Source organism: Colossoma macropomum, unplaced genomic scaffold, assembly GCF_904425465.1.
Source record: "Colossoma macropomum unplaced genomic scaffold, Colossoma_macropomum, whole genome shotgun sequence".
Classification (NCBI taxonomy): Eukaryota; Metazoa; Chordata; class Actinopteri; order Characiformes; family Serrasalmidae; genus Colossoma; species Colossoma macropomum.
In genome coordinates, this window is record NW_023494785.1 from 31,091,112 (window position 1) to 31,118,348 (window position 27,237).

At 39.7% G+C, this 27,237-nt stretch overlaps 1 protein-coding gene across 1 annotated transcript in view; it reads right to left on the minus strand.

Annotated features, from left to right (window-relative positions):
- LOC118821746 (F-actin-uncapping protein LRRC16A-like) overlaps positions 1–27,237 on the minus strand; it is a 155,705-nt gene that overhangs the window by 11,354 nt on the left and 117,114 nt on the right. The window contains exons 27-35 of the mRNA XM_036590478.1: positions 22,424–22,599; positions 20,127–20,214; positions 17,951–18,096; positions 12,393–12,454; positions 11,958–12,151; positions 9,554–9,660; positions 8,405–8,987; positions 572–620; positions 7–219 (exon numbers count right to left, since the gene is read on the minus strand). Coding sequence (XP_036446371.1) covers positions 7–219; positions 572–620; positions 8,405–8,987; positions 9,554–9,660; positions 11,958–12,151; positions 12,393–12,454; positions 17,951–18,096; positions 20,127–20,214; positions 22,424–22,599 — 1,618 coding nt within the window. The remainder of the gene's footprint in view (positions 1–6; positions 220–571; positions 621–8,404; positions 8,988–9,553; positions 9,661–11,957; positions 12,152–12,392; positions 12,455–17,950; positions 18,097–20,126; positions 20,215–22,423; positions 22,600–27,237) is intronic.

A 27,237-nucleotide genomic window follows, 5' to 3' on the forward strand; every position in this document is an offset into this window, starting at 1 on the left:
CCCTACCTATACTGCGGCTACTGCTGGTACGGGGCTTCTGTGGGATGGCAGGACGAGCAGCCAGGGTGGGCTTGGTGCCCTGCGGAGGGGGTTTGGGGCTTGTAGGCGTTGGGCCAGAACCTCTAGGTTTGGGCGCTGTCTCCGGTTTGCCTTCACTGCCGGCACGCAACACTCTTTCTGGGGAACTCACACTGCTGCTGACCTCAGGCTTGGTCAGCCCTAGAGAGAGAGAGAGAGAGAGAGAGAGAGAGAGAGAGAGAGAGAGAGAGACAGAGACAGAGACAGAGAGACATGTAAGGTTTTGTACTGAGAGTGATGATGCAGTTCAGTCAAACAGAGCAGAAGCACAGTACTTTTTACAAGTCTGTACCAGAGCTTCACTGCTAGAATGATTTTAGGGATCTGTGGGAAAAGGGACGCTTACTAAGAACTTCATTTTTTCATGTACTGGGTGACTTTTGTCTCACATATAATGAAATAGGTTTGCCAATAGATGGTTTGCACACTGCATGTGACACTCAGCCTCAGCGCTGGAAAGGTCTGGATAATCTACAGAGCAGAGCACTCTTACCTGATGGAGGTAAGTCTGGCTTATCTGGACTAGATGAAGAGTCTGATATCTGCAAGAGATCACCACAGTTAATTAGCCGCACAATCAGCAATCAAGTCTTAAAAACAAGCCAGGTAAGGCAAGGCAAGTTTATTTATAGAGCACCTTTCATACACTGCGCTCATTCAAAGTGCTTTACAAATGATGAAATACAAAGATAATTCAAATTATAACTTAAAAAGTAACAAAGAAAAGGAAAATAGAAATTAAAAACACAAAACATGATTTAAACAACAGTTTTTAAAAGAATCACTAAAATTAAAAATCAAAATAAAAATGAAATTGGAATAATAAACTGCCATTACAGGAGAGAAGTGCAGTAGAGCTAAGAGTGTTTTAGACTGAGCTGAAAGCTGCTCAAATAGGAACAATTTCAGCCTGGATTCAAAAGTGTGTTGGGACTCTTCTAATGCTTTCTATCAACTGGTGTCATCTTAAAGGGCTTTCTAGGAATTCTAATGCTTCTGATGATGAATAAAAGCACACAGGAATCAGGACATGCTATCTGCTTTCCATAAACCTGTTTACTGGTCATTACTGTGTTCCAGAAATGCTGTATTTTTCAGAGTCTACAAGATGAATTATAGGGTGGGCCAGTGATGCTCAATCCTTGTCCTGGAGATCTACCTGGAGTTCATCTCAACCCTTAATACCAGGTAATGATCCAGTTAACGAAGGCCTTCATGGGCATCTGAATATTAAAGCCAGGTGTGTTGGTTCAAAACACTCCAGGGTGGTAGATCTCAAAGGCCAGGGTTGGGAATTCTAGGGCTCGGCTACAATATAATATATAATTATAATATATAACAATTGGTGCAATAAAAGGATGCAGGGCATTAGCTCCCTATAAGAGTACACTTATTTTTTTGCTGACTGAAACTAACCAATGATGAATGGTGTACAGAGTGACAAATTGTGAATCACAACAGATGGGCTCCAGTTTATAATCGTACACCAATACAGTGGACTGACCGGATAGGTGGAGCTCATAAAATGTCCAGTGGATGGTGGGTGTTTCTAATAAAGTGGCCAATTAGTGGAAGTGCACAGTAAGATCTCCTAATAAAGTAGGTGAATGTAAACCTAGAATTACTACCAAATAACAAACACCTGGGAATGAAATAAGACCAATAAACCACTCAAACCCACTTGGTAATGCATGGGCAATGTGCACCACAGCCAAGCCAGTCAGGGAACTAGGCCAAACTGTGGGATCTTAATGGCAGCTATAAAAGAGAACACAGGCAGAAGGAGAGAAGCTCTTTCAGCAGCCCGTTATGCGCCTCATTCCACCTCAAAACAGAAAATGCCAATGCAGTATGTTAACGCTAACAGCCTAACAGGCTGAACAGGGCCGAACAGCTACCACTTTCAATAAAGCTCCAGTGCCGTCATGCCTAATATGAATCATTCATGTTTCATTACAACGTGTCAGTCATTGATCAAGGTACACTGAGCAAGACCGAGTGAAATATGTTGACTGGACTTCCAAAGACAAAGGCCAGTATAGATATGTGACCAGTAGGGTCACTCTAGAGTTCACTCATATTTATACAGAACTTTTTTAACAGACATTGGCTCTTATTCATCAGTTGCGAACGGTCAAATCTGAACATGAACTCAGCGCTTGGAAATTTCACTGACAGTTTTATTATTCAACACAAATGCTGGCGTTTTATTGGCTCCCTATTGAAACATCTACATGACCTTGGACTCACTTTAAATAAATGATATGTAAATGAGGTGCTGGTAGGCTAGCGTCTGATTTCACGCACTGAATCTGATTCATTATTTGGTGCATTTTTTCCATGTTGTACGAAGCTTTCATGAATCAGACACAGAGTAGTTTGTATGCCCTTAAAGGTGGTTAAATTAGCACTCTTTTTATGCAACTCGATAAATAAGGGCCATCATCCCAAAGAACTTTTACAGAAATGTGGGTTTGGACCCCTAAAGATCCAGCCGAGGAAGACAGCGTCAGATAAAAGTCCTTGAAAGAACGAGGAAGAAATAGTGAAAGGAACCCATCCTCCTCCGGACTGCACTGGACAGTGAAGTTATGTGAGAAGTAAACAAGTTTACAAGGAAGATGGCACTGAAAAACAAGGATCATTCAACAGAAAGAGACATGAGATCAACCACTGATGATGTAAAAATGTCTCTAAGAACAATCCACTGACAAACAACAGACACGACACATGGCAATACACGAAAACAACACCCTGTTGTCTGTTTGCCAAAGTTTACTTTCGATGGAACATCCTGGACCATCATAACTATGTGTCAGCCAATACGGGACGCAGGGCATCACTCATGCCAGTGACAAAGAGAAACAGAGAAAGACAGTGGAGAAACACATTGCTTCCAATTCTTTCTTCTGTGAAGAAGAACATCAACAGCCAGCAGGACTTACTTACAAGCATTCATATGTAATGAGTTTCCTGCTCACATGGTTCTTGGTCACATACCAAAATGTCCTTGTGAATGTAGCCTATGTTTACAACTCCAAGAGACATGGGCCAGAGGAGACATGAGATTAGCATGGTTTAGTCTCAGTGTGACACAGATTTAGCTAAACTGGCCAGTTCAGGGGCTTAATGTGCACCTGGGCATTAACTTAAACCTGATACCTGCTAAAACTTTTAAATTCTTCTGTTAAACTACTTTGGTGAAGACTTGTCTGTTATGATTAATATTAGTAATAAACTAAAAAAAACTTTTTTGAACGTTGTATTTTTTAATTGTAGAGCCTACAATATTTTGTCATCATTATATAAAAGTAATAACCCAATTGCTCCATGTACAGCAGTGACTTTCAAACAGTTAATGACTGTCAGGAAAAATGTGAAGTGGAGGTCCATATGCTGTCTTGGATAATGCACGGCCTTCTGTGGTTTATTGCTTTGATAAATCTTAAAATAATACCAAGAAATAAAGTAAGCTGTGAGATTTTCAGAAAATAGGAAGTAATTTATATTATTCTCTGCATGATACAGGGACTATGAGTTCTTTTCATTTCCCTTATACTTTGTATAAAGTGTATACGTGTAGATCTGTGTCACTTCAAATTGTAACATTCAGAGTGTCGGTGATTAAAGTATGAAAAGTTATATTGACGCATCAATTTAAGAGACTCCTGCCTAGTAGCATTAGTAAAAGTACAGGGGTAAACCTCACAAAAATATACTGTGAAAACAGGATGCATCAATGCATAGGTCACCTCAGAGTCGGTCCACCAGCAGACTTTCCCCAAGACCTCTGCCACAATTCAAACCCTGCTTCTGTGTCATTTTTCCACACTATATTAATGGTGAATTGCCACAGCCCACAGCCATTTTTAAAACAAATGAATCACTAACCAAACAGCTCATTAATTCCACTGTAAACACTTTAAGATCCTTTTATATGCACACAGCAGCCAAACAAGAGCTAGCTTGCTGTGGATAGGGAGCAACCATTTTTTCCGACCTCAAACAGCTGAAGTTGCATGAATGCTTTTAGGTGGGAATTAGGAGGTTCCCAGTTGGAAAATTCCAAGCGTCCAGTTGTCATAAACACAACATGAGAACCCATGTGGCTCATTCAGGTTTAAACTCTGCTAAACTCTAAACTGCAGCTGGGCTAAATACAGTGCAATTAGCCCTAGAGGCTTCCACTGCTGACAATGCACGATAACTCCTTTAGCTTTAATATTAGCACCAATATTTACTGTTAACACAAACTAATACCATCACGTTTAATATATAAAAAACAATAATACAGAATGGCGGCCCAACCCTGTTCCTGGGGAACTACTGTCTGACTATTAGAACCAGCTGTGAAACTGTGTGCACACACCTTTCATAAAGACCCCTTTAACGCAGTGCTGGGAAGCAATAAAGGTGAGATCGTTTTTGCACAGTAGATGTGAGGAAGTTGAGTTTAACCGCGTATCGATCACATTTCACATCTCGCTCCTGCTGTTCTCCTGTCCACAGCTCAGAGAGCAGCGTACCCCTGACAGGCGCAAACACCCTGAGATTTCCACAGAATCTGAGACGCCGCATACAAATGATGCACATTATCCCCGGAGCAGTGACTAATCATGTTGAACAGGTTCCATTATCAACTGCGTTCCCACAAGCTGATAACTGTGTTCAGCGTCAGTGAGCATGTAACGACCGCTGCACTCAGATCAACAATACAGTTCCACCGGTAAGCAGTAGAGCTCATATTTTGACACTGATCTGCCTGGAAGGTATGAAAATAGCCTGTTTTTCTTCTCTCTGAGGGTGACGAGAAACTAGTAGGTAAAAAGTGGTGGTGGGGTCATTTACACAGATTTACTAACGTTCTAGGGAGGACACTGTTTCTGACACTGTACTGACATACTCTGATGTCTAGAACCCAGCACAGGTGCTTTTTAAGTTTCATTATATAAAGATTTCTGCAAACTACTTCATACATTTCACCTTCCAATCTTCCTGAGCGTGCTACTAAAACAAGTGTTGTACACTTTCCATTTTCTCTCTCAACTATTTCCACGTCACGCATGCAGTCGCACCGCAGTTCATTTGAAACTAGCCAGTTACAATATCAGTGCACTCATTTACATTGGCATACAAGTGGTTCAGTCTTCTAGGCGTGGTGACCTGGAAAACATTTACAACGTGCTATTACATTTGAAACAGCCCATTAATGTACATGAACAGGGACACTTCATTCTGATATAGTCAGTGAAAATGCATTTGAGACCCATGGAAAGGCCAGGTATAGACACCTATGCCTCTCAATGACCACGTGATCAGATCACTTGTGTTAATACTAGGTATAAGCAGGGCCTGTAATTCATGTAGTACGGCGTCTAAGACCCTTTTTACACCTAGTGCTTTCATGCGTCTTGAGTATCAGGAATAAAGATTATTCACATAGAAACACAGGTGTAAACGCACCAAAGACACATTTAAAATGGATTCAAATCTAAACACTCACACCACTTCTGGAGGTGGTGAGATGCATTTTAGCCACATGATATACAAGTGCAAACACATCCGTTCAGCACTTAATATGAGCACTTTCCACAGTTGTTAGATTGCTGCACCTAACAAAATGTGAGTTGGGAATGTAGGGCTGAGGTAAACATATATAAATAAATAAATAAAAAAGTTTATTAATTGACACAGTTCATAGTGCGCATGGAAAAAAGTTCTCATTTTGTTGTAACATGTTTAGAGGGCAGCAGGAGTAATGTTTATTTATTTGTTAGCTATGGAGCTAATTCTAAGATTTGTAGCATATATGATGGCAGATATATTTGGCTTATATTTGGCTTATATTTTCTCTCTCCTATGTGTAATGTCAATTACTTGACTCACATTACACATACTTTTGTGTAACTGTAGACATTTGTGAGAGTGTGCATGTACAACAGTGCGGGCGCAGCATTGCTAAACAAACAAAGCTAGCAGGTAATTAGCCATTTATTTAATTTGGCCACTTTAGGTTAGTTTTTAAATAGTTGCAAACAAAAAGCAAGAAGAGACCATTAAATCAGTAACTACAATTTTCTACGTGACAATTATTAGCTAAAATGTCATGATTGTGGCTGCCCTGTCTCTGAGTTTAACTCGGTAGCCTTTAGCGGGCTGAGCTACTTAGTGTTAGTTTGGTTGATCTTCACTTCACCCTGTCGTTATTTACCAGTGTAAGAAAATGAATGATGGCATGAAAAACTGATTTCTAAGGGGGTAACCTTCTTTCTGAATACAACAGGAAAGACAACTAACAACACAGGCAACCGTTTGTTGTATATGAGTTGATTTGCATATTGTAAACCATTAAGCAATCGGACTTCAATCTGACTGGAGACGCAATTGGTTATCAAGTGTAAATGCATGTGGTTAAACTCTTACCAGGTTACAATCCTGATATACATCACATTAAATGACCAGGTGTAAACGGAGACTACGACTGTCAAATAAAGTGTAATTCCAAAAAGGTGGCTAGGGGGCAGTAGAAAAATGTTATCATTCTTTAGACACCAGGTGCTGTGCTCAAACAAAAGTATGCAGATAATCAGATTTGCTACTGAGTTAAGATTTTGAGTAAGAGAGGAAAATGCTTAGTTGGGCCTTTGACAGTGGACAAAAGTACAATGTACAGGAGTTTTCATTAGACATCATGACACCCTTTGTCTGGACATTTTTCTGTTTTACACATATTCAGTGTGCCTTAAAGTGCAGGCTGCTGCTGAGGAGGGAGAGGTCTTCCTAGCACTGCTATATAAAGGCTCCTCTTTAGTTCTCACTCATGCACATTCGAGATGGCCTGAGCAGACTGTAACCACGTCAGTGCTTACTAATGTAACATAACTTGCTTAAATCTGGACCCACAGCATCGCGCCATTCATGCTGCATACATCAGTATCTTTCAGCATAATTTTGTCTAAAATGAAGGATGCATTTCTCTGCCGCATATGAAGGATCCTCCAGCATTCAGTGACATGAGAAATGCAGTGTCAAACAATAGAGCCCCATTAAGTAAGAACCACATATTAAACATTCTATCAGCTATTTTGTTGTGTTTTTTTTTCTACAGCCTTTTATGTATATTAAAAAAATATACATACACACACACACACACACATATATATATATATATATATATATATATACTTTGTGTTTTAGTGGCTCCTTTATTTTAACATTTTTACAGGGCATCAAACAATGCCGTACCATGCTTAAAAGATTTTAGGTCCATTAGCCTCTAGTTTTGGTTGAAAGACTACATTTGGGGTAAAAGAAAAAATATGCAAATTTGGTTTTTTTTTGCCAATTTTTTGTACTAAAAAAAAACAAACAAAAAACAAACAAAAAAACTAGAATGGTGAAAGCCAGCAGGGGGCAGTGAGTGCTAATCGCTCCTCATCTGGTCCCCAATGTTTTTCAGTCACTGTTAGCAATAGCAAGAGCATCTGTGGGTAAAGTAACCAATCACAAACAAACAGAACAGCACACACGCATATGACAGATAGAAGAAAGGAGCAGACTACAACCACCACGCTCCCAGGTTTCAGAAAAGTTATCCACAGCATAATGGCTCAGCAACCCCCAACACAGGCAAGTTTCTACAAAGGTCATTCGTTCAAATTTGGCCAGAGTGTAAAAATCCCAAATGGGCTTCTGAAATGCTGCCAAATCAAAATGGAGAGTTTTAGTTGAGCTATGTGAAATACTTTAGCTGATTCAGGCCAGTTGGCTAGTCTTACTGCCTTAAATTTACTGCCAGACATTGATTTTTATATTAAATACATCTTTAATTTCTCAAAAGTGCTTAGGTGTTATGAGGCTTTAAGGGGCTTTTCCAGTTTCTCTGAAACAGCTTTAGCAATGAGCCAACGTGGTATATGATGACTAAGGCATACCCCGTGTCTAATTTGATTTGGCGTCCAGAATAAGAGAATCCTATGTTATTAAATGGGATAGGATTAAACTGCTGAGAAGGATAGACTGCACTGTCACACAATGACCACTTGATGGCAACATTTTATCACCATTGTCATGCTCTCAGTTGACTGAATACTCTAAAAACCACCACACTAGCTTGTAAGTTTCAGTACCAGTCAATAGTTTGGACAAAACTAATTAAATGTATGTTTTTTCCTTTTATAATCTTAAAGACAATTTGATCTAAACGTTTGTGTGGAAATGCTTCAAATGTGTTTCTCAGATGAATATTCAGTTAAAGAACATTAAGCACAACAGCAGAAAACAGAGAAGAGTGAAAATCATAATGATAATAACTAACTATGCGCACCTTATGCGTCCCGAATGTGGCTCTCTTCTCCTGTTTGGCCTTCATCTCGGCCAGCAGGCCACATCCCATCACCTGGACACCGTAGCGGCGGCTACCCTGAGGGCTTCCTTCCGAGGGCTCTGAGTCCACCGAGTCCGGGGTCTTCAGCTCTTCTGAGCGGTCAGAGCTGCTACTGCGCTCTGTGGGCATAGACTGGGACTTGGCTTTAGCTTCAGCCGCAGGACTGCGCACAGACGCCTTGGGGGATGACGGATCCTCTGAGGCCTGTGGGGTGGCCTGGGCTGGGACAGGGGAGGGGGACAGGGTGGAAGTCTGGAGCTTCTCTTTCTCCTCTTCTCTTTTTCCCTCTCTTTCTCTCTCTTTCTCCTTCTCCCTCTCCTTCTCCTTCTCCCTCTCCTTCTCCTTCTCCCTCTCCTTCTCCTTCTCCCTTTCTTTCTCCCTCTCCTTCTCCCTCTCTCTCTCCTTCTCTTTATCTTTGTCAGACTTGTTGGAGCGAGACTTTATGAGGTTGAGGAAGCCGCCCTTGCGGGAGTCGCGCTTCTTCTCGCCATCCTGAGAGTCGGAGCTCTTCAGGGACGGCCGTCTGACGGAAGGATAGAGAAAGAAGTGACAAATAGAAATCAGAACAGAGCTTCCAGGCAGTTTGTGTATTTGACAGCACTGAACTGCAGGCAGACTACATACCAAACAAAACAAGAGCTTCAGGCTTGAAATTGTTAAACCTCATTTTCTGACACTGAGGAGCACTGAACACATATTAAGCCTCTCATGTCCTCCATGACATTTATATATTAACAGGCTAATTTTACATTTATTTACATTTTTTACTCGTAAATCATTGAAACACGGGAACAGTCTATAAAAAGTGCAGATGAAAACATTTTTTTCCAGAAAATAAACCCACTCTTTACATTTTGCAAGTTTTTTTTTTTTTAAACATCAAAACTAGTCAGAGACTTGAAATCTGTTGTTACAGAATTTAAACTAAATGTAAATATAACTAATTACATAATTAATTGCATAGTTCATGGTATAATTGCATATGAACAATGCCCTGAAAGCATAGCACAGCAAAATGACAACAATAACTCTAAGGGTTAATAACATCACTCAACCATGCTGATAGGATAAGCAGACGCTTGGACTCACTTGTCATCAATTTTGGTGACTTTCTTGGAGAAGAACTCATCCACGCCCTCATCCACCCTTCCCATGAGGCCATTCTGCTCTCCGTCTTGAGAGGGCACACTGCTGATCTGCTGTAAGAGCACATTAGAGTGTGCAAGGCAAACAATAGGAAAACAATAGTGTTTACATAATGTCCACATAATTAAATGGTTAAGATGACAAAGTCATTCAGAGTGGTTTGGTGTGAAATGCTCCATTTTAGAGAAACATACTGAGTCAGAACTGTTCCAGTGGTGGTGACAGGAATCAGACGTCTGAAGAGTTTAATGGACATGCTACTATTTTTCCTGCATCAACACTGCATTTAAACACTCAGAAGACATGTGCAGGCAATTTTTGTTAATAAATAAAAAGGCTATATTTGTGCCACTCTGAATGGCTTTGTTTACACCACAACCACTGAACTGTGCAGAAATTTTGACATTCCTGACATTTTGGAAATTCTTCACAGTTCCCTCTTTGTCTTGATGCAGCCTTGCAGTCTCTGATATTCTCTCAAGCAGCTTCATAAGGAAAGCCAATTTTTCTAAGCAAAGATTTTCTAACTGAAGGAGACAGTAGAAGCTGAGCCCTTGCTGACGCCTTTTTGCTCTATCTATAGCCATTTTTTTTTCTTTTTTTTGGGGATTTTAACCCAATTATCTCCCCAATTCAGTCGTCGCCAGTGCCACCCGCTAGTTAGGACTCCCCCGATCACACGATACTATCAACGCTAGGAGGGCGAGGCTAACACAGGCTTCCTCCGAGACCTGTGAAGCGCCACCGCTTCTTTTCGAACTGCTCCCTCACGCAACGTCATTGGACAGCTGACATTAACAGCCATTTTTAATTTATATATACAAATATGCAGAGGCAGTGGCCTTATTCATCAAAGTTGTGTTAAAAAGGGCACATTTGACCACCATTAATGATGTACAAACTACTCTGCGTCTGATTCATGAACCTTTCGTATGATGTGGAAACGAAGGGGAGATTTGAATGCAAATGATGAATCAGCTTCAGTGTGTGAAATCAAATGTCAGCCTATCAGCACCTCATTTACATATCATTGACATAAGGCACGCTTTAATTCATGCAGACGTTTTGGTAGGGAGTCAATAAAACAACCACAGTCAGCGGCTCATAAGCCAACGGCTACACTTGTAGGGCAGTCATGTCAAGCTGGGGATCTTCCAGGCCAAAGTGCTACTAGACATTAGTATTTACCATCATCTAACACTCTGAATTCAGTTCATGAAGTCCTTGCTAATTAGCTGATGAGCTGAATCAGGTGTGTTTATTGAGGCAGTGTGCTGAAGTCTGCAGTGTTTTGGCCCGCGAGGACTGGAGCCTGACATGTATTGTAGGGAGTGAGTGCACTACTTGACCAAACTTTTCAGTGTTAAAATTACAACTACTAAAAAGAATAAAATGTGAAATAAACAAACGCATCTCGGTTTTTAAGACAGCAGAATGATGTGATTCTGTGATTATTACCCAAAAACAACCGATTTAAATGCTGTTCTACTGCAGTGTATATAATATGTCTACACTAGCTGTGTTTTGTGTTGTTTGTGTTGTTGGGTGGTGTCAGTAGTATAAAACAAAAGAACAGTGTAATATTTCTTTAAATGGAACAAAGAATAGTTGCAGCATGTGTTTTGCAAAAATGTGCATGTAAAATAAGTACAACCCCTTTAAACTGGATTGCCACGTGCATAAATGATTAGTATTATTGTTATTTTCTATGTTTATTATTGGTGTGACAGATGATACTGACAATACTTTTGGTTAATTAACCGCAAATCAAGCATTTTTTTCAGGTTGTTGAACTATTACACTCAAATTCACAAACAAAAAATGAATAATAAAACTGTGTGAAATTCGCATGCGCTCATTTTATGATCAGATTTCACTGTACGCAACTGATGAATAATGGCCATAAAAAATCAATAATAAAATTGTGTGAAATCTGCATGCAATCACATTTGACCGTACACAAAATTGACGAATAATGGCCAATAAGACCCCTTCCTGAGACCCACAAAGTCTTCAAAAAAGGCCTTAAGTCCTTAAGTTTTCAATATACTTTATTATACGCTCGGAAATGTGAAGTGTTAAATAACATACTTTACCCATTTAACACTTTTTGTGTCATAATGTTATCTAATTTAAAACATTCAGTGTTAAAAGTAACAAAATGTGTTGTCTTCAACTGAACACACTGATATGAAGTTTCAATGCTGAAGCTTTGAGCACTGTGACTGTGTGAAAAACCAAAGAAAATCAACGGATGTGGCTTCCTGGCTGTGTGTCACGAGCCCCAGTTTGAAAACCGCTGCTATACAAGACTATTAACATACAACATAAAACTCTGGACACTTACAGGGACTCTGCTGGAGTGGGTCTTCTTGTTCCTCTTGGGCCGCAGTTTGGTGTAATGCTGAAGTTTCTTGGCCTCTTCAGACGGTAGCTCACCCATGCCTCCTGATGCCTTCTTCTCCAGTTTAGGAGGAGGTGTAGGGTCCTCCACGTGGATGGGTACATCCTCTAGAGCCCTATCCAGGTCAAACTCCATCTCTGATGCACAGGAAAACCAGTCAGGAACATGAGCAACCAGTCAAACTGATGGGTAAGACTGACCAGTTTCTCCAAACACAGATAAGACGATCCATGTTCTTTTTAGTCATTCTATTTTCAGAATTCTTCATTTCAGAAACAGAAATTAAATGAAATAGAAATGGATTTGATTCTCATCAAATATCATATCATTTGATTCTCAAATATCATAAAGAATATCAAGCGTGGTGGTCCTGCTCACCAAAAGCTCTGGAAACAGGCCTCAGCATCCGGCTGTGAATGCTCTTCCTTTTGGACTTTGGGTGTCATCTACAAAAAAATGATCAAAACATGAATGATCAGTGGTCATTAATCCTACATGTTCTGCATATGCTCATAAGGCTACATCACACCTGCATAAGCGCTTCATGATAACCACCACCGACCCGTATCAATATTCATAAACATGTATTCTAAAAGACTGCATATGTTGTGTGGTGACAAGCAGACATGACATCTGTGTCAGGTGATTTTTTCCTGATATTAGGTTGTTACATTACACTTTCATGAAATGACAGACTTTGTAGCTGCGTGCTTGTCACGCTGATATAATGCTGATATGACATGGCTTGCCAAGTCAGACTGGTTGAACGAAACTGAACATTTTCTGTGGCTTGTAGGTAAAGTGAGTCTCATTTTACTATTTATAAGATTTAAGCTAGGACACATCAGCATCATGTCACTATGATAAACACTGAGCTACAAAGTCAGCTGTTATAATGCGCTGTCATTTCACCCAACAAATGTCATGACAACCCAGTGTCAGAAGCCACCTGACACTAGTGTATGTCAGCTTGACCTCAATATTGACAAAAGCAGCCTTTATGACAGATGACATGTACTGGAATAAGCCATTATAAATGTTTAATGTCTAAATCAATTGCCATAATGAACTCATGTAGGTGTCGTGCCTTGTGAATACAGCCCTGCAGTGAAGTGCTACTGATTATTCTTAGAAAGGACCTTATTTTCCATGACCTTCCACACAGAAACGATCGCACTGTTCGAAATATCTACCACCGTCAACCTCACTCTGAAATCACTCTTACCCACTTTAGTCTTCTGCACTGTTTGAGTGTCCAGTATTAGTTGCCACTATTACATTTACAGTTCCTCATTATAAGCAGCATGTTCCTTCATTGTTCCCCAACAACCATATACTGTAAGTACATTCCACATCAGTGAAAGGTCTGCACTGACCTAAGACAGCTTCAGACACAGCTCTAGCTGTAACAATAACAAAATTCTAACAATTATACAGTGCTTTTCCTGAGCTCAAGGTCATAAAATCTTTTCCTTTGCTTTTTTGCTACTGAAGCACAATACCTCTGACTTCATCACACACAGACACACATAAAGAACTGTACCTTAGCAAGGATTCAAAAGTTCTCTTTCAGACTGTTAGAAGCCTTTCTGAATCGATACACCTTAGATCACATTTCAAACACCCACCAGTGAACATAACAAGGAAACACTGAATCCTAAACGCAGCAGCTGCTGAATGAATAGAAGAAAGAGTACTGAGTCTGGCTGCACTCAAAATCTGGACAATTTTCGCTTCAAACAACTCTTTATTTATATCTGGGGTCATCAACTGGTAAACCGTGGTCCGGATGTGGATCCAGCAAAGTATTACAGGGGACCAAACCAAGGACGTAAAAAAATTTATATTTGTAAATAAATGGTCGTATTTCAGTGACGTACATGAACATGAACCAGTGTGGCTTCTGCAGCCGTCCTGAGTTACAGTCTGTCCAATCACATACAATTTTTGTAAATAACTTTAGCTGAAGCAGCTCATTAGAACAGAGGCTAGCTGTAAGACGAGATATCAGTTCAGCAAATGGTGTCACATGTTTTTATGGGGTTTTTTCATAGATTTTATTGATTTCTGGTTTGAGTGGTGAAGCGACAGCATGACTTGTGATGAAGTAATGAAAATGTGTTTAAATACAAATAAACCGAGAACTCTCCCCATTTTTCTCTCCGTTTCAAATTCAAAATTGATGTGTCTCATCTGTTTAGAGTCTGTAGTACTGGTCAAAATTGGAAATATTAAGTGTCAGCACCAGTGCAAAAGACATCTTAAATAAACCCAAAGCTCCACATTAAAGATTCACCAGAGTGCCTGGTCCCTGCAAGAGTGTAAAATGTTTATTATGAACAGCGTTTATTATTATTTATTGCTAAATTAATTTAAAAATTTTTTTCTTTCAAGAAGTTTTCCACTATTTTTTTTTTCATTTCTGTTGTAGTGCCAAACTATTAAACTAATGGTGATGTGTCCACACTGGGCTTGATATCGCTGAACAAGCTCAACTGACTCATCTGGTATATCAGATAGCATCCGTGCATCTGTTAGGAAGTGTCTATCTCAACAGCTGCGTAACAGGACCCCCCTTGTTATGCAGCCGATTAAGCAGATCATTGTTGTTCTGTGTTATTCTTTCTAATTCAGTTACATATGATCAGCTCTGGGTATGTAGAATGTAATTTACATTAACCTGTAGTGTATCAAGTGGAAAAGCTACTTTAATTTTTGGGTGAAAGAAAACAGTGTCACATATAGACAAACAGATGCTGGTATGAGCCTCGACAGTGCTACAGTCAGTCAAAAGCCACACACATCGACTAAAGGCAGCAAAACTGTTCCGCCTCAGGACCCCCACTATCTCCCGTATCGACAGGCAGAGATGAAGACTGCCACATTGAGTCAGAAGATGTGAAGTGAAATCATCTCTCCATTTTCATCGATGAAGAAGAGAGATAAGCCCTGAGCGCTTAGACTCACACTGAGCCTCATAATCACCACTCATCAGGCAGAGGGAGACAGAGAGGGAGGGAGAGGGAGGGAGAGGGAGAGAGAGAGAAAGAAGGACAGAGAGAGAAAGTGAGAGAGATGTGAATGTGTGATAGTGTGGGGGGCTGAACAACAGTGCTCTTTGTCCAAGTGTTTATGCACAGGGTAGCAGAGAAAAGAGAAGAGAGAGCAAGAAAGAAAGGGAGAGAGACAGATAGACAGATAGAAAGACAGACTAAAACAGCCTGTACTTACACTGGTGCAGCACAGAGTCTCCATGAAGCAAATGATGGGAAAAAGAGGGGGAAAAGGAAGAAGAAAAGGAAGAAAGAGAAGAAAGATAAGAAGCTCAGTGGTTCCAGAAACGAGAAGAAAAAGCGAGAGAAGGAGAGAAAAGAAACAAAGTAGAAAAGAAGCAAAGCAGAACGAAGAGAGAGCAGGTCATGCACACCAGCTCAACCAGGAGGTCATTGAAAACGAACGTTCCTTTTCAATGACTTGCACTTCCCTGTATGTCAATTCATGAACTCAGACAAAGAAACAGACACCAATGTACATACTGGGCTATACACGACACATTAACATTACAATGAACTCTTCATACAATGGATATACAATTATACATTGGCAGCCTGAAACTCCACTAATGAATAGCAGCCATCTCTTATAGAGAGCTGCAGAACAAGCAGAGCATTGTACACTTCCATCCAAAGGTCTTACAGCACATGGCACGTCACTTAAAGACCAAAACCTGCAGAGAGAGTGAACCTGATGCTTCAGGAATGATACAAAACCCAGGCTTAAATCCTCGCTGTGGGCCTGCAGTCTAAAAAACTGTCCTGGTTATTTTCCCCCACTGTCAGGCCTGATAACCACTACCTCCTTCACCGTGTTAAAATTCCAGCCAGATGCTAAAACTCAAACTGGTTAAGGGCACACTCATTTTTCCAGTGTAGAAAAACATTATAGGAAGGTTAAAAACAGCTAAGTTTCATCTGAGTGTATATTAGCATGCTAGCTCTGCCGCCTCAGGCTTTTGCCAGTTAGTGCTTGGTTGTTGTGATCGTGTTATCAAACGTCATGAGTTGGCTAAAATGAACTAATCAACCTAGCTATGTGGAGTTTTCTCTGAACAGTTAGCTACAGCTATGAGGATCGAGTGGTGCTGATTTGTAACTAGCTAGCTACATGGCCAACAGTCTTCACTAAGGCTTCCACACAGACACTCAAGTTTGCCTGCACACCCCTGTATTCACGGGGAATGTGAGATATTCTGCTGTCACTTTCTATATAGCATGTTTAAAACCCCCAGCTGGTCCTCGTTTTTGCTCTAAAGCAGCTCTAGTTCATAATTGTAATCAAATATAACTGTTTTGACTGTTTTGTTAAATGATATATAGTTAAAGTTATAGCTGAATTAAAGTTTAAAGTTTAGAGTAGTAAGACTATGGTATACGGTATACCCATACGGTATACCCACTACTATTTGAGAGAAGTAATTTTTAATTTATACTAGATTTATCTTTTCAAGTAACTTGAAGATGACAAGGATATGAAATGAAAACAAAGCTGAGCTGTGGGAGATATAGCCAATGTGCTCCCAACAGACTACGACATGAACCAATCGAATGTCAACATGCAGAAAGAACATACAATAATCACGGTGCAGGTTTGATCTCAGAGCGTCAAAAACCCAAAATCATGAGTCTCACGCCAAAACCGTAAGAGTTGGCAACCCTGCAAATTGGCTACAATCAAACTACACTGTCAGTACCAAAACATACCCACCTGAAGGAGGTGACAAAGGAGAATCAGGGACTTGCCCAGCCCTTGTTAGACAACAAAGTAAATTAAGCTATTGTTAGCTCTTCAAATTTGCTTGCTAAAGTCAAATATAATTCGTTTTGTACTCTTTATTTTTGCCAGATGTCCTTCTCTGTCTTGGTGCTTTGAATTGCGATTATTGTATGGAATAGACTTCATCGATTCCAGCCACTTGGAATTGGAATTGGAGTTGACTACAAAACTTCTGAAATCGAACAGCCAGAGTCTCCACAAATATAAACGTTTGTCAAACACTGTTTGGACACTGAGGTGAAAAGGTGATCAAATGCTGGAGGAACTGTCTACACAGGAACCAGCTACACAGCTCTCCAAGTTGATGGTCTCGGTTAGCTGTTTTTCAGTTTGCCTGTCTACACAGCAGAGGGGAGCATGGCAGCTCAATAGGTACTCAAACACATCTAATGTGTCTTAACAGAAACAAAGTTATGAGCCACCCAACACATATGGGTCTTTAAGACAAAATACAGTTGCACCCTCTAAACAGTTTTACAGCAAGTAGCGACCGTTGTATCCACACTGTACTGTGGCAATGTAACTGCGTGAAAAGTGTAATTTTAACTAAATGTGAATGGTGCAGGGAATGGCAAGTAGGCATGAGTAAGTGCAACTGTTTGTAGGGGCAGAAACACTGAGGTGGGTTAATACTACCATAGATTTGTAGATCTAAATACCAAGAAATACCGTCTGAATCCCATAAAGAGGCAAAAAGTCCACTGGGCCAAGCACTCTATGAATCTATTAAATGTACACCAGTCACTGGAGAGAGACAAGCCAACACTAACACTGACTCTGTTTCCCCTCAGGCCTGTCAGCGTATCTCATCTCTAATCAGTAGTACAAGAACATATCACACGCAAAACTTGTGGACCTTCACCAAAAGCGTTAATCTAGGAAAATTGAATGAATCTAGGTTGCCTTTAGAGATTGTGTAGAGTATATTCAGAAAGATAACTACTACAAGCCTATATACACATTTGTGATTTTCACTGTGTGCAGTCAGTTACATACTCAGTTCAGGAACTGATCAAGTCAAGACTTCTCAAAGAACTCAACAAACGTCAGTAATCGCTTCACTGAATTAAAACAGTCCCCTGATGGTATCAGATGAGCAGCGGCTCACCATGCAGGTCTCCAGGTCGTCCAGCCTCTCACCCTCCAGCAGCTCCATGGTTCCCCGTTTGGGAGCTCTCACCTCCGGGACGTCCAAATCCAGAGACTCCTGCTGCACCAGGGGGCGCCCTTTACTCACCAAGTGCTCCGCCTGGGGCCAAACAGACAATTGACAGAAATCTATGTTATTTAATACGACATATCAGGGCTGAACAATATTATTGTTTGCATAGAAATACTGATACATGAGCATGTGTCATTAATACCACAAGAGACTGTGATATGGGCACTAACAACGTTCATGTTTTCATGTTCCTTTTTTTGTTACTGCTTATGAGAAGACAGTTTGTTTGAATTATTTCATATGATTACAGTCATGTGCATCGATATTTAGATGTTGACAAAGTTATTTAAACTTTAAGCTTTAATTTGAAAGGTGTACGAATTACAACCATTTTTATACACAGCCTTCCATTTTTAGGGGCTCAAAAGTAATTGGACATTTGGCTGGTACTTGATTTCAGGTGTGGCATTTGCTTTTGGAAACTATTGTTGTTAAAAATGAAAACAAACCCGTAAGAGAGATAAAAAAACATTCAGTGTGGCCAGACCAACTATTTGGTACATTCTTAAAGACCTGAATGTACTGGTGAGCTCAGAAGCATCAAAAGGCCTGGAAGACCATGGAAAACAACTTTGGTGGATGACAGATGAATTCTTTCCCTAGAATAGAAAATCCCCTTCACAACAGTCGGCCAGATCAAGAGCCCCCTCCAAGAGGTCAACATATCAGTCTCACAGTGAGCAAGCAAAAGATAACTTGGACTAGAATGATGGGAAGAGAAATGTATGGAGAAGAGAAAGAACTGCTCAAGATGCAAAGCACACCACCTCATCTGTTAAGCATGGTGGAGGTAGTGTTAAGGCATTGGCATGTATGGCTGCCAATGGAAATGGTTCCCTTTTATTTACTGAGGAGGATTGCTGACAAAAGCAACAGGATGTATTCTGAAGTGTATACGGCTATATTATTTGCTCAAATTCAGCCAAATGCTTCAAAACTCAATGGATGGCGCCTCACAGTGCAAGTGGATGATGACCCACAGCATAATGCAAAAGCAACTCAAGACTTTTTTTAGGCAAAGTCTTGATCACCTGACCTCAAACCAACTGAGCATGTATTTCACATAATGGGGGCAAAACTAAAGATAAAACGCTCTAACAACAAGGAGGAACTGAAGACAGCTGCAGTAAAGGCCTGGTAGAGCATCACCAGGGAAAAACCCAGTGTCTGGTATGTCTATGGGTTTCATACTTCAGACAGTTATTAAGTATTTTTTGCAAAGGATTTGCAACAAAATACTTAAAATTACAATTACATTTATGATTGTTAGATAGATTGTGCTCCTTTTGAACCACTAAAAATGACAGATTGTAATTGCTACACCGTTCACCTACTGTGAATGTAAACACCCTCAAATTAAATCTAAAATTCTGCTCTCTGAGCTCATATTCATTATTGCATTTCAAATTCAATATGCTGTAGGACCTAAAATGACTATAACTTTGCTGATGTCCAAGTATTTATGAACCTAACTGTACATTACTATCTTACTATTGCATAATTGCATTACAAGCACTAAATAAAATATGCAGGTAAAATAATGTGTGTCCAAAAATTTCATGTCACAAAAGCACATTTGGCAATAATATCAAAACATTAACATTTTGGATTACATAAGAATGAAACACAATTACAAAAGGACTAATTTATATATATATGTATGTATGTCTGTATGTATGTATGTATGTATGTATGTGTATATATATATATATATATATATATATATATATATATATATATTTCTTGTGTCACAAGCTGAACACTAATTGAAGTATATCGGGTTAGCCAGGCCTGCATTTACACCCTGTTGGATTCAGATGAGTGTCTTGTCAGAGAGGGCTTTCATGTCTTGTCAGGCTTGAATAATAGGTCACGGATGGATCTTTGTAAGCAGACAATACAAATCAAACTCCCATAAACACTGATGCTTTATAGTTGAATATAGTGCTTGGGAATGGCTGTTGCCATTCAGACACGTCTCTTTGTTTTAGATATTAAGCAATTTTAGTTTATAAATATTTACAAAACAAGAAAAACAAGAACAAGAGAAGACTCACCAGTGTATTCTGTGAGCTTGAAAGTGCTTCCAAAATCTCATCGACTATTCGATCGGAGAGGAAGGAGGCTAGACTCAACTTTACTTCACTAGAGGAAGAAAACAGAAGATAGAAAGATGGAAAAACAGATGGAGGTGGGAGTGAGTGAATAGTTCTTCTCTTGTAGCAAGATCACCACAATAAAAAAAAACACACAGCTCCAGACATCAAGCATCAGAAGAGAAACAGATAAACAGGTCATCAGTGAGCACCAGAGGGAAGCTTCTATCAGTCCTCTATCCACAAGGCAGGTAGCGTAAGCCCCCTGCAGCGAGCAGAATGGCTCACTTCCCTGTGGACTGAAGCCAGAGATGAGAGAAAAAGCACAAAGGTGTGAGCCTGAGGTTTACTGCTGTGTTGTTAACTCGTAAAAATGAACCATGGTGGGCAACAAAAGCCCATGGCTATCTTAAAATGAGCTTAATTTCTGTATCACTCTGTATCATTCCTCTATTCCTGGTCAGTTACTGTAAGGATGATGGCAGCCCAGAGGCCAGACGACATGACTCTTGAAGTTATTACTGAGGCCACTGATGCTGTGCTCTTGAGTACCCCTGTACATTCAGGCAAGCTGATTTCAACTGTGACTGTAAATAATGTAAACCATTAGACTGTGTTCAGACTAGGCCTGTCACAATTATTACATAATCGCATAATCACAATTATTTCAGTTAATCTCAATTACTCAAGCTGGCTGCAATCATTTTCACAGCTATTAGATCTCATAAACATATTAAGTTGCAACAAACAAATGGGTGCCCTGAGTTGAGGTAAATAAATATACGTTAAAGAAAGCAGTAATTGCATGCATGCAATTTTTTGCTTGAGATTTCCTCTCAGAAAAAGTACAAGCTTTGCTTGACTCCACCTGATTCTGTGCATGACTAGTTGAGACAGGTAAAACTGGCCCAGATCCGATTCTGATGTTGATTCTGAAAATCTGATGTTGTATAGTAGTTCACTAGGGTGGATGGTATAACGATAATAAGATATACCGCAGTATTTAAAAATAATGCCGGTATTTAAAAAATTAAGGGCGTAATTCAAGATTATGACAAACGTCTACTCTATGTCCACCCTTTTATATCTTAGAGTTCACTTGGTGAACTCTCGCTGATGGAAAGAGGGAAAAAATCAGAGCCAGGAAAAATCTCTGAAAAACTAAGCACAAAAGTAGCTCAGTGAGGGCTTAGAGCTACACACCACAGACCATGTTCGATGACTTTCACTCTCCAGTCACTTAACGTTGCACTCTCAGTTGTCCTCTAAATAGGTGCAGTTTTAGCATCAGTTACAGCTGGAACAAAGCCAGCGCTGCGTGGCAGGTTTGGCCTGCTAACTAAGCTCAGGTTAGCTTAGCCAAAAACTCTACAGTCCCAGTCACAGAACACACTTTGTCACTCCAACACCAATCACTCCACTCTGCGCTTGCAGAGTATTGGTTAGTCAAAATCAAACCTGTATTGTATTGTGTAGCACTGTTTGTGTATGTAGCCTCCTCGCTAAGCTAACATTAAGTTAGCTGATCAGGCCAAATATCCAAACAGCACTGAACAGGTTTAATTTTACCGTTCTTTGGTGCGCAGAGCTGTTATCATGCTAGCTAAGCTAATGCTCACCAGCTCCTATCTGCTATTAACAGCACTGTTTTACATTAATCAATTGTTAGATGGTTTGACATTTACTGAACAATGTTTTTAAGGTACTGAAAAAAGGGACACCGCCCAACCTTATGGTTCACATTATATTTTTAATGTGACCTATATGTGGCCCAAGACTGCCCAGAGATAGAACGCAAACATAGAGACCTTAAACTCAGCGCCAAAACAGGAACATAACTAATACCACATAAAGACATTTGATATGTGTGCTCAAGTTAACAAATTAGTCAACACGTCCTAGATGTTGGCCATGGAAGTGACCTGTCAGCAACATGTTTCTATGACACCTTTAGTCATTCTGACAGACAGCAATTCACTACATGAACTGTTGAGGGCAATACAACTTCTATTGTTTCACTGCACCATAAAAGAAGAGGTGCAAAATGAGAGTAAACAGCAGAAGGCAAAATGCTTCCATTAGTCTATTAACTGACCAGTAGTTCATAGATCAATCAGTTCCAATAATAATCATTAGCTGCAGTCCTAATAAACAATAAAAGAAACACAGAGGCTGGTATCTGGACACCAGTAATACGGCAGTCATTAAGATATTTTAAAGACTTTTTTAAGGAATTCTAGAGAGAGAGAGTGTTTAACCTGATCTTGTTGATGATGTCGACGCCGGACTGCTCGAGCAGTGTGTTCTTCACGAAGCTGCGTGGGACAACCACTTTGCCCATGCTGGCCTTGATCAGGTCCTGCCTCAGGTTGCTCTTCCGCATCACGTGAGGACAGAGATTCTCCGCTGCGTCCACCATTGACTCCAGCAGCGTCTATAAGACAAGACAGAAAAGAATACTTTATAAGTGTAGACAGTCTACTAGCACAAGACCTGAAACCTTCTCTTTACACTCATGATGAAGCACATTTTTAAGATCAAAAGTCAAGCAAAGGTTTCGACATATCAACTCATTACTACAAATAAAAAAGTTGGCATTTTTCGAACTAGTTAATTGGCTAAAACACACACTACACTCATTAACTTTTATGAGGTAACACACAGTAACTAGGATGATATTAGAATTGTGGTCCAACTTGCAATTTCACAAATCATCTAAATGCTACCAACTTCTAGGTCTTGGGGGACAGAATTTATTCTGATATGTCATCTGGATAAGCGCATTCCTGGAATTCACTGACCCAACAACTTTTTAGTGTCTGTTGATTTTTTTTTAATAAAATATAGATTTATTTATTTTTATAAACACTATATGACACATAATTACTGAGTTCAGGTGTTTCAGGGACTCCTAAAAACCATCAAGCACATAGCCATGCAATCTCCATAGAAAAACAGTGGCAGTAGAATGGCTCATACTGAAGAGCTCATGACTTCAAACATGGTATGCACAGGGCATAGGATGCCGCCTCTGCCACAAGTCAGTTTGTGAAATTTCTGCCTTGCTAGACCTGCCCCGGTCAACTGTAAGTGCTTTTATTGTGAAATGGTCTAGGAGTGTCTAGGAGCAAAATTAGTTCAGCAACAAAGCAGCAGACCAAGAAAACTCACAGAGCAGGGCTACTGACTGCGGAAGCACTTGTGAACTTGTGTGTAGAAATTATGTTTTTTTGCCTCACTCACTGCAAAAATCCAAACTGCCTCTGGAAGCAACATCAGCACAGGAACTGTGTGTCCGGAACTTCATGGAAAGGCTTTCCATGGCCGAGCAGCTGCATACTAAACAGGTAAGTGCTTCCAATTTTGGGGCAACAGTTTGGGGAAGGTCTTTTCCTGTTCCAGCATGACTGTGCCTCAGTGCACAAAGCGAGCTCCTTAAAGACATGGTTTGTTTGGTTTGGTGTGGAGGAACTCCAGTAGCCAGTAGAAAGCCTTCCTGAAAGAGTGGACGCTGGATTTGGAATGGGATGTCCTACTAGCTTGTTTAGGTGTAATGGTCAAGTGTCTGCACACTTTTGGCCATATAGCGTATATGTGATCTTATTAGGAGGGGGTGGCAATACATTTTGTATTATTACCCCAAAAATTATTGAGTTTGATTTTCATCAGAAAGCTATAAAGCTGTTCACTGGAGTTTCACTGGCTATCTAGCATTAGCAGATATTTGTCTTTTATCATAGCTTATTACAATGAAGTGGAATAAATAACACAAATTGATGAGGCTTCAATTTCACTTCAAGATATAATATTTTTAGTGTTGTACTTTGATAAATAACTTTTTGGCAAGTGGGGCAAGACGTACTTTTACAAGATTTCTTTGTCTGCTTTTCCAGTTTATTTCCTTTAACTGTTTGTACGTTTATTTACCATCATCCTGTACATGATAACCTCAGGTATAGATATCGTTCAGCCTGTAGCCTGAACAGGCAGTGCTTGTACTGAGTTGTGTAGCTGTGGGTCTTCTTGAGCCAAACTGCTTGTACAGCAGGAGATCTTACAGTTCAAAGCCAGTTCTGTGCAGAATAAGGAGGGAGTTTCTTTAAAAAAACATTAAATCCACTAATATGATTTATGTTCTCGTATCAGGTGCAGATCTTTTATAGACTAATATGGCTCAGGATCTTTTCAGTTCCAAGTTGGAGAGCAGCCGGCAAATGATCACAAGCCAGCACACAAATAAATCCAGACTAAACTCTAAAAATGGACATGAAACACAGTCTGCAGTGGCTGACCAGTCGTACGACAGAGACCAAACAAAGCTAAACACAGCACGGTGTGCTTTCATATCAGCCTCTGATAAGGACTAAATATATCAGTGTGGGTCACTCACACACAAAGTTCAGTGTCCACTGACCACAAACAGTTAGTCAAATGCTCAAACAGGAAAACAAAAGAGGGCAGAGAAATTTCCTCAGCATGACTAAGATGTTATACAACGTCCTGAACCACGGAAAGACGACTGAGTCATTTATTAGATCAGCGTAGACTGGACAGAGAAAACATCATGAGTATACTGAACATATACATTCTCTATATATGGACCATTCTACTGAAATAGTTTGAACTGTAGTCTCACAGTAAAAAATCAATTGTATTAAAAAGTAAGTATTCAGACGTTTTTATGTTGCTTTTTAAAGATCTTTTTGATTTCTTTTAAAGTTGAACAATTTTGATTTATCATCAGTTTAATTACAAAAACGTAAAAAATGCAGTCCCACATTTTCACATTCACTGAAACACAGAGTTTTAGCCTTATTTTAGCCGCACCCCTGCATTTTAGACCAGGAAGTGAGACTGCATCCCTGTCCCTCATGGCCACATGGTGAGTAGTTCGATCTCACTGGAATGGTCACTACTGAAACATGTATTTTCTTCAATTATGTAAACTTTTGTGTTTAAATGGAAAATATTATGATGTTATGTATGTGTGTTTGCAAGTCATGTGCTGGATAGCATTGTTGAATTCTGCATTAAATTAGCTAAAATTGTCACTACTGAAACAGTCACTACTGAAACAGTCACTACTGAAACATTTGGTAACCTTTCGGTAGTGTAAGATTGGTTTGTTAGCGATAAAATGGAATGTTCAATCATTTGCTTTAATAAAATAAACATTAAGGTATAAGGTCACTCAAGGTGAAATCATCTACTTTGTCTATGTACGAGCCATTTTATGAAGTCAACCTACCTTATAGGTTCACTACATACAGTGGGCCCAAAAAGTATTTGGACATTTGCACCATATGTAAATTTGTATTAAGATCCTTGGGACCATTCCAACACATCCAAGATGTCATTTTCTTTCAGAAACTTGCAAATAGATACAATGATTTTTATTTAATGTTCTTCATGCTTCAGTGCACTAAATTCAGCTAAACGGGACTAATTATATTCTCTTTGTAATGAAACTCATTGGTCAATGTCTTTACTGAGGATATCCACAATACGCTTAAAAACACACACTGTGGCAGCATTTATTATGATTGTTTCATTTTTTTATTTCGAAAGGTAATTTTTGTGGGGTAGTGGGATGGTTTGCAAAAAAAAAATTACATAGCTTACATTATTTATATTATATTATATATTATACATTATATTACATAATATTTTCCATTAAAATTCCCACACAAGTCATATTGTGCACACAACAAGTTGTCCCAAAAGAGTTTCAGTTTGTAGTACAACTAAACTAAGATACACAGGTAACCTAACAGCTAACTTTACTACCTTTTATTTGTATCAACACTATGCATGTCCTGTAACTACTAACAATGCTATCTAATATCTAATACAAAGGATTAGTTATCATGAATACAGTAAATCAGTGTTCTCTGTTTACCTAATACTATGTATGAAATTTGTAACTTCTATGAGGCTGTATGTATGCTACAGCCTCTCAACGCTGGTCCCCCCCAAACTTCAAGATCAAATTCGCACCCCCGACGATAACAAAAGAATATTGTCATATTTCCCAGCCTTAATTCATGATCCAGTCAGACTTTCTCCACATGAAGAGCCTACCATTAGTTTAATGTTGTGCTAAAAGAGTTTTTCTCCGAAACAAACACTTTGTTCATTAAGTGCACCAACGGTTAGTGTCCAAATATTTGTGGGGCCACTGTAGGTGTACAATTACAGACTGCAGCCTGAATCTGCTGTCACATACAATTTATTATTCACCTTCTACCTCATTCATTACTGTTCAGTTTCTTATCAGATACTATTTTCATTCTCAGCACTGCAGTGACACTAATATGGTAATGCGTGCGCTGCTGGCGGTGTTGCTGGCATTTTTACACACGTCAGTGTCACTGCAAGGTTGAGATTGGACCACCCCTTAAAAATATCCAGCCAAGAGCAGCTCTATTCTCAGAAACTTTCCACTGATGAAGGATTAGAGGATGTCTAACACAAATTTTGCATCAAAACATGAGCCACAGCCTCTTGGGTTACATGCATATCACAAGCCTAATTACTCAATTCTGATGCTTTGGCTCAGATCCAGTGTTTCTGTATTCATGGTTCTCATTTATGTGGGCAAGTGACTCAAATCTGTCATCAAGGTGAAGGAAACTGCGTCCCGAAACGACCCGTATGTGCACAACCAACTCAATCCAAATTCAACTCGTGAATGAACCATGTGCCATGAACAATGAACCAACTAACTAGTAGAACAAGCAAAGTTAATTAGCCTCAAACAGCTCTCAGTTGTTCATTACTACATCAAGACAAAGGCAAAAAGGGCAGATGCTTTGCTTTTGCAGCTTTACTGGCACTGACTTCAGGTTCGGCATGATTGCCAGTGAAAGAAAACACATGAATTCCAATCTGGCCATTCTCATTCAGGTCACAAGGCCACGAATTAGATATTAATCAGATACAGGACCACATATGAAAGTGGCTCAGATCTGATCTGAAAGAAATAAGGGTTCAGTCAAAAACTAGAAAACATTTTTTTTGGTGACTGTTGTGCCTTGGAATGCCCTGCATGTTCCACTCCACCATGAATGTA